The sequence below is a fragment of the Pecten maximus genome, chromosome 14 (assembly GCF_902652985.1).
Source record: "Pecten maximus chromosome 14, xPecMax1.1, whole genome shotgun sequence".
In the NCBI taxonomy this organism is placed as follows: Eukaryota; Metazoa; Mollusca; class Bivalvia; order Pectinida; family Pectinidae; genus Pecten; species Pecten maximus.
Genome location: NC_047028.1, coordinates 4,705,840 through 4,719,370, shown reverse-complemented (window position 1 = coordinate 4,719,370; position 13,531 = coordinate 4,705,840). Strand labels below are relative to the sequence as shown.

The window sequence follows — 13,531 nt, the reverse complement described above, 5'->3', positions numbered from 1 at the left end:
AAAAAGTAGATTGACATCAGTATCAGTAATCTCATGCTGAAGCAATTCGTACCTATTTCTATCGTCAAGGTATGTGGTAGAATTTGGAAACAATCAGAAAGTTAGATACTATCTTCAGTACTATGATATAATTTTGGTATTGGTTATGATTGAGTGTCAATGTATAACATGTAAACCATTGATTATACAATGATTCACATGATGTTTTGTCTACCTTTCAGTCTCAACAGTTACAACAACTACAGCCCCATCTACTACAACAGTTCAACCAGGTCAGTTATGGGGATATTTTTTAATATGGTTTCCAGTTTATTCTGTAATATCCGGGATACGACATACAAACGTGTTATACTCACGGCAGATTCCCGGTTATATTGTTCAGAGGGGTGTACACATTTTATACTAGTCTCGCAAAAACGATTTTCTAAATGAACAGCAAGACATCCAGGTCCAAGCCGCTAACCTCGATCTTCTCTACTTACCACGCAACAAAAGGTAAAACGTATAACCGAATGATAGCCTTTATGAATTCAATTTCTCAATACTTATTGTCTTCTCACTTTTTACAGATGTGTCCTTCGATCAGCCTGAATACGTTGGTGTATTAGATGGAAGCGGATTAACTATGACGTGTAGAGTCCTATCCTCGTCCTGGAAATATATTGACATTAGCCGTCAAGATCCTGCTGCGGACGTTCTGATTGCAAGAGTAAACCGATCCTTGATAACAGAGCCATTGTCTCCCCGGATAACCGCCAGTCAGACGGATGAAGGAAATGTCGTCGTTACATTTACCAAGGTGAATTGTAGCGATGCTGGGACTTACATCTGTGTAATGAATGACGACACACCAGTCAAGATCCAATCGCCAGACTCGGTACTGAATATCCGACGTAAGTAAAATGTCTCTCTACCGTTTTTTTCCTGACGATTTCCAATTTTCACTTCAAGTGAAACACAAAGAATGACGAACATTCTTTTCCAATATATAATAAATTAATTGGTCAATAAAGAAGCGCTTGAAGTAAAACATTGTTAATATACAGCCTTAGAATTTTAAATGATTATTCTACCTTTTTATAAAGGCGATATTTATGTCTGTCTAGGTATTCCGTCAGTTCCCGTATTCGATTTAACTGGTCACCAAATTGTCGGCTCGAGTTTGAACACTCATCACAAACATAAATGTACTGGAGATGTGGGTTATCCTGCTGGAAAGTTCAAAGTTCAGTACGCAGCCGCAGGATCTTCTCTATTCAGTGAACTTCCCGTGTCAAACATTGATAATACACCGAGTGAATGGCTGTGTAACAGTACAGAACGAACGATGGAATTCGAGATAGACTTCCAACCCGACATGGATGGGGGAGTGATCAGGTGTGATATATACAGTTCCGACAACAGTCTCACAACATACTCCAATAACGAAACAATCGAATTGATTCCAAGTAAGTAATTGCCTTTGAATCTAAAACAATAATTAAATAATAAAATAGCAAAATGTCAACGCAATTACTTTTCGTTAACTCAAAATTAATGTAAATAACACATGAAATAAAGGTATGGGTAGATATTATTGGCTTTTCAAGAAAATATAGACAAAATACATCGGAAATCGTTCATTAGAAACTGAAAATGATAACACTGTTTATATATTTATTGCAATTTTGCTTTACTGAATGCGTACCACTATATTTTTTTCTCCAAATTTTTAAGTTATTGTTAGTAAAGCATTATGATAAATTCAATACTTGAAGGTAATTTTGAATTGTTTACACATTGAACGATTAGCATGATGAGGTGGTGATGACTTTAACACAAGTATGTTTTATACTTCAGGTGATATTTGTACGACAAAAGATACTGTTGCTAACGAAATACACCATCCCAACAATTGCAAGAAATATGTGACTTGTTACGGTGGTCCTCAAGGTTACGATACATGTAATGGAAAGTGTGTGAAGATAGAAAACGGAATATTTCATTCATGTGTTGATTGCAGTGAAGACGTCTGTCCCAAAACAGGTAATTTATTTCTGTAAGAGCAAATTACCATGTAAGGGTGTCTGCCCAAACAAAAGTAATAACCTTATTTCTGTCAGAGAAAATACATTAAGTCTTCGGCATAAGGAACGCCTACTTATGGTTAGATAACAGGACAACTACTTTATACTTCCTGGGGAATTACCTCAAAGGTGAGTGGGTGAGAGGCGTTGTCTTTCAGTAATTCCACGTTAATAGGGAAAGTTGAGTGGGTTTTAGGGAATGCCTTCCCAGGGTATACTTCAATTAAGAAATGTGAGTGAGTTGAAGGGGTTTCTTCCCGTAGTTCCACTTCTATGAAAAAAGATAGTGGTTGAGCGAGGTTATATTCATGGGCTTCCACGATGAATCTGTGTGAGAGGTTGTCTTCCTGGGGTTTCACTTCAATGAACAAAGGTGAGGGTGTGAGAGGAAATATCTTCCTGGGGTCCCACGTCAATGAGGAAAGGTGAATGGGTTAGAGAGGAAGTCTTCATGGGGTTCAACTTCAGTGTAGAAATGTGAATTGGAAGGGATAGTTTCCTGTCGTTCCACGTCAATGAGAAAAAGTGAATGGGTAGGTCGGGATGTCTTCCAGAGGTTCAACTTCAATGAAGAAGGGTGAGTGGTGGGAAGGGAGTCTTCCTTGGGTTTCACTTCAATGAAGGAAGGTGAGCAGATGGGAGGTAATGTCCATCACCGTACATAAATATGTATGTAGATAGCTTACGTATCTTTCAAAATAGTGAATAAAATGTTAAAATATCAGGTTAATTGATTATAATTCTGCTAAGTATACTCATGAGCTGGTAGTACAACTTGCAAGCTTTCATTTTCAGTTTGTTTATTATTATTAAGGATTGGGCATGATAAAATTTTAGTTTTGTGTTTGCTTAGTCATTATGTCTCCAAAGGCTCCAGTATAGACAGACAGACATTCTTTATTTCCTCTTCAACAGAGATTTGTATGTCAAACAGTTTACATTTTATGTAATATGATCTGACTTAATATTGAACATGGTAATATACATATCGATTAATACATATATATTTATAAAAATAGATAGATAACTTACGATATATTCCTGCATTATAATTGTACAATACAATACACTAAAAACAAAAACAAATATGCTGTTATCTTATACAATAATGGACATCTTATGATAAGAACCTTTATATTAATATTTCATATTTTAAGCTAATTGTAATAATGCCTCCATCTCGTACAACATTCCATTGATATATCTAGACATATATAATAACAGTGCTTCCCATTCTATATCTGATAAATATACATTTGAGCGATCACCAAGTAAAAAACTACATTGATCTTCATTGCTTAATTCTGAAAATGTTACATACGATAGTACTTCTATAACATTAACAACACCATCCATCAATTTGTCACGACTTAAATATAAACATGGACATTCTAGTAAGAAATGCAGAATAATATCTTCACTTATTTTATCACATAATTTACATTTAACTGCTTCATTTTCACAATTATTGAGTGATGAAATTGTAGTATTGTATTTGCGTAGTCATTATGTCTCCAAAGGCCCCAGTATAAGTGGATTATGTACAATGTACGTCTTAACCAATCTACAACTGTCTATGAAACCTTATGATGTATATAGTAGTTCATCAATTGGAAGGCAGTACACGTGTAAATGAATACCTATCGTTATTTTGTGTCCGTATTTTTCTATGGATACCATATGAACCAAAAAACACCCTAGGTTGAAGAAATGACAAGTTCTGGTCATGCCACGGTTAAAAGAATATGAGCGTTTGCGGATAATCGGCATGTTTGAGGCAGAAATGACCCAACATGACGTCGCACAGCATTTTCATGTACATAAAAATACTATACAGGCTTTGGTAAGATATTATCGGCAATATGGCACAACTCGGGATAGACCGCGTTCAGGACGTCTGCGTGTGATATCACGTCAAAAGGATAAATAAATACACACAGTTAGCGCATCTAAGAAATAGTTCAAAACTGCAAATATAACGTCTAGAAATAATTCTGGACTAATGTCCACCTAAGAACCGTTGGGATTTGAATTGAATTGTTGAATTGTTATTCTTGTCAATTTCGAATTCCATAGTGATTTTGTTCCAATGAAATGAAAAAAATAATTCAACCAAATGTATTAATAATTGTTGATTTGATAAATGTTTCGTCGATACACAGAAACACAGGTACAGGAACAGGAACGGCAAGTATAGAAACAGAACATTCCCGATCAACAGTGTATGCTCGAATCTAAACCTCTATACAGAATGTATTAAAGGTGCACTAGATGTCAGCATATTCGCATACTCTTTATTTTGGAAGTTAGATACAATGAGTCAAAATGAAATGTACCATAGATCTTTTCGTGTCAGGACTCGTCAGTGGTGCTAGAGCCTAAAGTGATCATAAACTCGAAATACGTCAATTGAAATAATAAAACGTGGATGAGGAGGTACCAAAATACCAAAATACCAAAATATAAATTAATTTCATATCTGTTATTAGATTTCAAATGACCGTTAAGTAAATGTGAATATTCTGGACTGAGTCATCATTCAGATAAATTAAAATGTGACAGGCCGGTTACGATATACCTCGGGGGAATTAATGTTACTACCTAGCCCGTTGCTTAACTTGTATCAAAACGTCTGACTGTTATTCTTAAAACCAGTAAATCAGGGTTGTAGCAGCATTGGAGTATATTAGAGGTGGAATTAGTGGACTGTGCTCCCAACAGCTTCTGATAGTACTTTAACGGCCGCCACCGAAAACCCCACCTTTCTTCAAATCTGTTTTCATTCTGTAAACATTGAAGAGAAAGACAGAAATAGAAACGGCTATGAAAGTTTAAGACTGTGAATCATACTGGAGCAAATTTAATGAAACAAACGACTGAAGTGAAAATGAAATATATCGGGGATGATATCATGAAGATTCTTAAATTTCTGGTTGACCATATCGTTGTTGAGTTTATAAGCAAGTTCTTCCTACAGGTTCTTAGTATATTGTTAGACATATCATCAAAGTTCTTATAAGAACAAGTAAAAGACAAATTAAGATATTGTTATGGTGTACTTTCTTTAGATAGCCGGGATTTACGCTTATGCTATCTGGAAGTGCTCTTTGGTTAAAAGGTTGGTTAGTGGATGCGAAGATCGTATCTTAGAATGAAGTTGCACTGTGCGCGTTTAATTTCATTATTACATCAATATATACATATACTTGTTTTGTATGTTTTCAGACTTAACAACAACTGCTGTATCGACAACTACGTCTGGACCATCCTGTAAGTCTCGCTGAGGATTATAATACAATATAATTTACTGAAATCAGAATACACAGGCCAAATACTTAAATGGCACTTTCATATATGAATTCACAAATGCCGAATAATTGTTATACCAGCTAGGTCTTGTCAGTGGTGAAAGGACTTACAAGTGATGCTGAGACTTGTCAGTGACACTAGGACTTGTCAATGATACTAGGATTTGTCAGTGATACTTTGACTCGTCAGTGACACTTGTCAATGCTATAATGACTTGTCAATAATACTAGGACATATCAATGATACTAGGACTTGTCAGTATACTGTGACTTGTCAGTAATACAATGACTTGTCCGTAATACTTTGACTTGTCAGTAATACAATGACTTGTCCGTAATACTTTTTGACATGTCAGTGATACCAGGACGTGTCGGTGATACAATGACTTGTCAATGATACTATGACTTGTCAGTGATACTAGGACTTGTCAGTGATACTAGGACTTGCCAGTGATACTATGACTATGTAATACTAGGGTTTCATGATACTGTGACTTGTCAATGATATCAGGACTTGTCAGTGGTACTAGGACTTGTCAGTGATACTAGGACGTGTCAGTGGTACTAGGACTTGTCAGTGGTACTAAGACGTGTCAGTGGTACTAGGACTTGTCAGTGGTACTATAGGAATTGTCAGTGCAGTTCGATTATTGAGATTTTACAACTCCTTGACATTATAAATGATAAACTTTAGTGATACTCTATACAATTTATAACACTACACAATATTAACACCGAGATTAATGTGATTGCTGATCGAACTGTAAATTTGAACCATTTTTTCCAGACCTCACATGCGGTGATATATCGGGATATATTGGTGACGCCGCCTCTAGTCAATGTCAAATTACAAGTGACGATTTTGACGCAGTTATTCTCTCGCATACATCTGCAAAATCGACCAGTACCGAGCTCTTGGGGAGACTAACAAAGACAGCATATGTTGCCATGACGACGGACCCTATCTGGGCTGGCCTTGATCTTGTATACTACATAGCTGGGTCGACGAAAATATATCAACATAACGATTCCTACTGTAGTCTGTGAAATGAGTGGAACGTTTTATCTAAATTTGACAAACGGAGCTCACTGGTCGGAGACGACCTCAAGTATGAATGTGTTAGGTAAGTAAATTGTTTGTTTTTGTTTTTTGCTTTGTTTGTATTAATATTATTATTTTGTGATGCAATATAATAAATTCTACAGAAGGATACCTTAGCTGGTCAACCGGAAGTCACCTGTAGGATGCAAACTCCAATATCGACGTACATTTTATTAGATCAGTGTATTGGGGTATTTTTTTTCATTAGTAGTAGCATAGTGCATTTTTAATTTCATATAACAAACTCAACAAATTACTTTAAAAACAAAAAAAATATATATATATGGTGACGTGCACGAGGCTAGCTTACTGTCTTCGATGTATTTTTGTGATAAGATCGTGTAAAGATCAATATATCTGTTTCAGTCAATCCTACAAATCCACCGACTATATCCCAGAGGTCGTATTTAGATGATTCCACGGGACAGATTGAGTGTACTGGTGATGTTGGAAAACCTGCTGTACAAATGGGTCTTCAAATCCTAGATAGGACATCTAACAGCTTCATCGCATTAACGTCAAAGCAAACTGGTGATGAGGTAGAGACAGAATGCACAGTCATGAGAACGATCCAGTCGACAGCACCGCTTTCCTCGCTAAATGGGACTGATGTCAAATGTGTAACTTCATACTCTAATGGCGGAACTAACTCAACTACTACGCTTGATTCCAGTCTACTGAAAATACAGCTCATTTCTGGTTAGTGTCATATAGTTAGTTGTAAATTTGAAATATTGATTGAATGGCTGTTAATTTAGGGAATACAATAAAACTTTGTAACATTTGAAGAGTATACACACATTTTGTTGTAGGTAACTTTATACACTATCCTCCTATTGTATGTACTACTGGCGAGTCTTCATACTTTATGATAAAGTTATAGGTAATATTTGTGACTTTACCAATTCCTCTTCAATTTACTATGATAAGTTGTAGGTAACATTACCAATGCCTCCTAACTTGACTATTATTATTATTTGTAGGTAACATTACCAATGCCTCCTAACTTGACTATTATTATTATTTGTAGGTAACATTACCAATGCCTCCTAACTTGACTATTATTATTATTTGTAGGTAACATTACCAATGCCTCCTAACTTGACTATTATTATTATATTGTAGGTAACATTACCAATGCCTCCTAACTTGACTATTATTATTATTTGTAGGTAACATTACCAATGCCTCCTAACTTGACTATTATTATTATTTGTAGGTAACATTACCAATGCCTCCTAACTTGACTATTATTATTATTTGTAGGTAACATTACCAATGCCTCCTAACTTGACTATTATTATTATTTGTAGGTAACATTACCAATGCCTCCTAACTTGACTATTATTATTATATTGTAGGTAACATTACCAATGCCTCCTAACTTGACTATTATTATTATATTGTAGGTAACATTACCAATGCCTCCTTAATTGACTATTATTATTATATTGTAGGTAACATTACCAATGCCTCCTTAATTGACTATTATTATTATATTGTAGGTAACATTACCAATGCCTCCTTAATTGACTATTATTATTATATTGTAGGTAACATTACCAATGCCTCCTTAATTGACTATTATTATTATATTGTAGGTAACATTACCAATGCCTCCTTAATTGACTATTATTATTATATTGTAGCTAACATTACCAATGCCTCCTTAATTGACTTTTATTATTATATTGTAGGTAACATTACCAATGCCTCCTAACTTGACTATTATTATTATATTGTAGGTAACATTACCAATGCCTCCTTAATTGACTATTATTGTTATATTGTAGGTAACATTACCAATGCCTCCTTAATTGACTATTATTATTATATTGTAGGTAACATTACCAATGACTCCTTAATTGACTATTATTATTATAGTGTAGGTAACATTACCAATGCCTCCTTAATTGACTATTATTATTATATTGTAGGTAACATTACCAATGACTCCTTAATTGACTATTATTATTATAGTGTAGGTAACATTACCAATGCCTCCTTAATTGACTATTATTATTAGTGTAGGTAACATTACCAATGCCTCCTTAATTGACTATTATTATTATATTGTAGGTAACATTACCAATGCCTCCTAACTTGACTATTATTATTATATTGTAGGTAACATTACCAATGCCTCCTAACTTGACTATTATTATTATATTGTAGGTAACATTACCAATGCCTCCTAACTTGACTATTATTATTATTTGTAGGTAACATTTGCGACTCTACCAATGCCTCCTTCATTCTTCACCCGTACGATTGTCATCGGTACATACAGTGTGGGGACAGCACCACTACAGAATTTCCTTGTGCTGGATCAACGTGCTTTACTATACCAGATAATATTTGTGCTAACGATTGTAGTAGATGTCCTTAGATGTATTAACGTGGAGTTACATCACGATGTATGATGTAGGTAGGAATGTAAAATATTTATACAGAAATCTAGATAGAATATTCGGAAACTTGGAAACTTAGAAACTTAGAATCCACGTTAAAATCTAAAATCTAAAAATGTAGTTATGATATTTTTGTATCGAAAAATTCAATGTTGCATTACAATTGTTTGAAGATAGGTTCTCAGAATCTGTTCTCTGTTAAGTCATCAATCTTTAAGCTATCTATTGAAATCTAGTATCTAACTTATGTAGTTAGAAAATCGATGGTCAGTGAATCAAGCTGTATTTTGTCGGGGGCATGAAAGACAGTAATGGCTAATATTTGCGAAAATTAATGATGCATTCTATTTATTCTGAGTCTTTTCTTGAACACACGACATTTTCAATAGTCACTTGTCAAATATCTGATGTTTAACTAGTGTAACTACCGTGCGTCTACTTTGCGCGCACGAAAATATCCAAGCAACAGTCAATCTAAATGTGGGACTGACAATGCAAGTTCAAAAATTCCTTTATTGTTCTATATCAGCAAATGAATGATTTCGTTTAAATACATATACTAGTGAATAAAACAAAAGGATGTGTGGCAGGAATATGCCGACAGTAAATGTTTTGATGATTTTAAGGTTAAAAGAAATTGTTTGATCATTGTTGTAAATATAAATATACATTTTGGCTGCATGAAGAACGGCAAAAGTATTGAGCTTTTTTAAGTAACGTTTTTAGACTACATGACTTTACAGTTTGTATGTACCTATTATTGAATATTTTCCATTTGCCGAAATCTGTAGAATCGCGAATTCAATATTTTTAAGCATTGATGTCACATTTTAATAGTTTCATTGGGGTATGAAAAAAATTGTTTGCAAACTGTATGATTCCGCATTCCAATAAATAAGAAACACTGAGATGTATTGTTGACTCAAAGTAACAATGAGACAATATTTTATATATAGGTGAATACTAGTAGAGGTTTCCAATATCAAATATGCATAATTACTTTATGTTGAATATATTTTGATAACATAACTAAACCGATATATGAAATTTTCTTATAAATACATCACATTTTGTATTTCCTCTTTTACTAAATAAGTCCCTGAAGCCATTGTTTTGTGTTTTCCTCTTCTACTAATTCCGTCCCAGAAGCTATTGTTTTGTGTTTTATCATCTCATTAGGTCTTCTTAGTTTGAACATGTACGATGCGCTTATCTAGAGTTTTGTATTTTTAAAGACATTTTGGGTTTTATTACTCTTGTTATATTTATGTTAACTGTATATACATGAAGTGGTAAATTGAAATATTTGACTATAATAGACAAAGCTGACTTCTCGTTTCCCTGAGCCTAGTTTGTTTTCACAGGATATAAGATGAACTTGTTCAAATGATGTCGGAACAATTTTAAAGAGATAGTCAATATGTTTGTCGTTCGTCTCTGATCTTGTCTTATCTGTTTGAATTGTACCAAACTTCTGATTATGTCAGATTTAGTTATTCAAATGAGCTTTGACAGGAAAGTATATACATTAGATATATGTTATGATTACATTGTAAATAATGCTTTACAGCCATTACTTAAGTTAGCACAGTATTGAAATTTGACCCTCTCTGTTCCAAACTATCCGCGAATTAATGCTACCGGTGAGTGCAAAACAGACTTTAACCGACTTTGAGACGGATTAACCGACGAACGAAATTTAAAATTTTACCCCATCGACCATTTCGTGGCAGGGGCATAAACAATTATTTTACTGCTATAAATGTATAAATATATGTATAATCATCTTCTACATTAAAAACATTGTAAAAACCATAGTTGAAGAAAAATAATTATTTTTCAGATGTTATTGTACATTAATCATCAAATGTCTAAAATGGGATTGTATTGATATAATAACATAGAAAATGTGTTTTATCACGATAGTGAAGTTATGGATGGATATAGATAAATTATTTTTGATATTTTTATAATTTTCATACATAAATAAAAACTAAACCTATATCAAACTGAACGACCGTGTTAGTTTTCATTCTAATTTGATTGTTATCTAAGGAGGTATCAACTGAACATTATATATATGTGTGGCTGTGTAACACTGGAAGACATGACGAATAATCATTTGTTAGTTTCCTAAGGGCCAGGGGTGGTAATTATACGGTTTCAATTAATCCTTCCGCCACAATGAATGTTGGTATTCCGCAGGTAGGATCAGAATAATTCGGACTTGTATTCCGTCAGTTCTTGGCTTATCGTCCGTACTATTTCACTCAGCCATTTAACCTCAATATAAGGAGGTAGACAATGTACTAACTCAAAAGGTTTAAAATTACATTGTCGGACGTCTTCAACACTGACCAATCAATGAACATGTCGGGCGTCTTCAACACTGACCAATCAATGAACATGTCGGGCGTCTTCAACACTGACCAATCAATGAACATGTCGGACGTCTTCAACACTGACCAATCAATGAACATGTCGGACGTCTTCAACACTGACCAATCAATGAACACGTACTGTCCACATAACGTTTTCCAGAACCAAACTTTAGACAGTAGCACACCAGTGGTTGATAGATAATTTCATGCTTAAATATTTTCGTGATTTTCTTTGACCTTTAGTTCTACTACTCATACTTCGTCCGAAACACGTGTTGTTTATTCTGTCATCGCAGAATGCTAATCTAGTATTTCAGGAATGAAACGTTGTAAGACAACATTTACGTTATACCTTTGTTGTTGGAAACTTGGAAACTTAGAAACTTAGAATCCACGTTGAAATCTAAAAATGTAGTTATGATATTTTTGTATCGAAAAATTCAATGTTGCATTACGATTGTTTGAAGATAGGTTCTCAGAATCTGTTCTCTGTTAAGTCATCAATCTTTAAGCTATCTATTGAAATCTAGTATCTAACTTATGTAGTTATAAAATCCATGGTCAGTGAATCAAGCGTTATTTTGTCGAGGGCATGAAAGACAGTAATGGCTAATATTTGCGGAAATTAATGATGCATTCTATTTATTCTGAGTCTTTTCTTGAACACACGACATTTTCAATAGTCACTTGTCAAATATGTTATATTTAAATAGTGTAACTACCGTGCGTCTACTTTGAGCGCACGGAAATATCCAAGCAACAGTCAATCTAAGTCGGACTGAGAATGCAAGTTCAAAAATTCCTTTATTGCTCTATATCAGCAAATGAATGATTTCGTTTAAATACATATACTAGTGAATAAAGCAAAAAATATGTGTGGCTGGAATATGCCGACATTCAATGTTTTGATGATTTTAAGGTTAAAAGAAATTGTTTGATCATTGCTGTAAAGATAAATATACATTTTGGCTGCATGAAGAACGGCAAAAGTATTGAGCTTTTTTAAGTAACGTTTTTAGATTACATGACTTTATAGTTTGTATGTACCTATTATTGAATATTTTCCATTTGCCGAAATGTGTAGAATCGCGAATTCAATATATTTAAGCATTGATGTCATTTTTTAAATAGTTTCATGTGTATTGTTGACGCAAAGTAACAATGAGACAATATTTTATATATAGGTGAATACTAGTAGAGGTTTCCAATATCAAATATGCATAATTACCTAATATTGAATTCATCTTGATAACATAACTAAACCGATATCTGAAATTTTCTTATAAATAAATCATAATGTTTTGTGTTTCCTCATCTACTAATCACGTCCTTGAAACCATTGTTTTGTGTTTTCCTCATCTACTAATCACGTCCCTGAAGCCATTGTTTCGTGTTTTCCTCGTCTACTAATCACGTTCCTGAAGCCATTGTTTTGTGTTTTCGACATCTACTAATCACGTCCCTGAAGCCATTGTTTTGTGTTTTCCTCATCTACTAATCACGTCCCTGAAGCCATTGTTTTGTGTTTACCTCATCTACTAATCACGTTCCTGACACCATTGTTTCGTGTTTTCCTCATCTACTAATTACGACCTTGAAACCATTGTTTTGTGGTTTCCTCATCTACTAATTACGACCTTGAAGCCATTGTTTTGTGTTTACCTCATCTACTAATCACGTCCCTGAAGCCATTGTTTCGTGTTTTCCTCATCTACTAATTACGACCTTGAAACCATTGTTTCGTGGTTTCCTCATCTACTAATCACGTTCCTGAAACCATTGTTTTGTGTTTACCTCATCTACTAATCACGTCCTTGAAACCATTGTTTTGTGTTTTCCTCATCTACTAATTACGATCTTGAAGCCATTGTTTTGTGTTTACCTCATCTACTAATCACGTCCCTGAAGCCATTGTTTCGTGTTTACCTCATCTACTAATCACGTTCCTGACACCATTGTTTTGTGTTTTCCTCATCTACTAATCACGTCCCTGAAGCCATTGTTTTGTGTTTCCCCATCTACTAATCACGTCCTTGAAACCATTGTTTTGTGTTTTCCTCATCTACTAATTACGACCTTGAAGCCATTGTTTTGTGTTTACCTCATCTACTAATCACGTCCCTGAAACCATTGTTTTGTGTTTCCTCATCTACTAATCACGTCCCTGAAACCATTGTTTTGTGTTTACCTCATCTACTAATCACGTCCCTGAAGCTATTGTTTTGTGTTTTATCATCTCATTAGGTCTTCTTAGTTTGAACAT

The 13,531-nt window shown here is 34.3% G+C and overlaps 2 protein-coding genes across 4 annotated transcripts in view; both read left to right on the top strand.

Moving 5' to 3' along the window:
* LOC117342657 overlaps positions 1 to 591 on the top strand; it is a 30,250-nt gene extending 29,659 nt beyond the window's left edge. Inside the window, exons 13-14 of the mRNA XM_033904856.1 lie at positions 222 to 272; positions 570 to 591. Of these exons, the coding sequence (XP_033760747.1) occupies positions 222 to 272; positions 570 to 591 (73 nt within the window). The remainder of the gene's footprint in view (positions 1 to 221; positions 273 to 569) is intronic.
* Positions 1 to 10,901, top strand: part of LOC117342697 — an 18,269-nt gene extending 7,368 nt beyond the window's left edge. For 2 of the 3 annotated variants that reach the window (XM_033904904.1, XM_033904905.1), the window contains 7 exons: positions 570 to 893; positions 1,107 to 1,448; positions 1,840 to 2,025; positions 5,292 to 5,336; positions 6,162 to 6,498; positions 6,843 to 7,175; positions 8,699 to 10,901. In XM_033904904.1, coding sequence (XP_033760795.1) covers positions 626 to 893; positions 1,107 to 1,448; positions 1,840 to 2,025; positions 5,292 to 5,336; positions 6,162 to 6,421 — 1,101 coding nt within the window. In that variant the 5' untranslated portion in view covers positions 570 to 625 and the 3' untranslated portion in view covers positions 6,422 to 6,498; positions 6,843 to 7,175; positions 8,699 to 10,901. Of the gene's footprint in view, positions 1 to 199; positions 273 to 569; positions 894 to 1,106; positions 1,449 to 1,839; positions 2,026 to 5,291; positions 5,337 to 6,161; positions 6,499 to 6,842; positions 7,176 to 8,698 lie in introns of those variants that run through there. The other variant, XM_033904906.1, reaches the window with a different exon arrangement.
* The last annotated feature ends 2,630 nt before the right edge of the window (positions 10,902 to 13,531 follow it).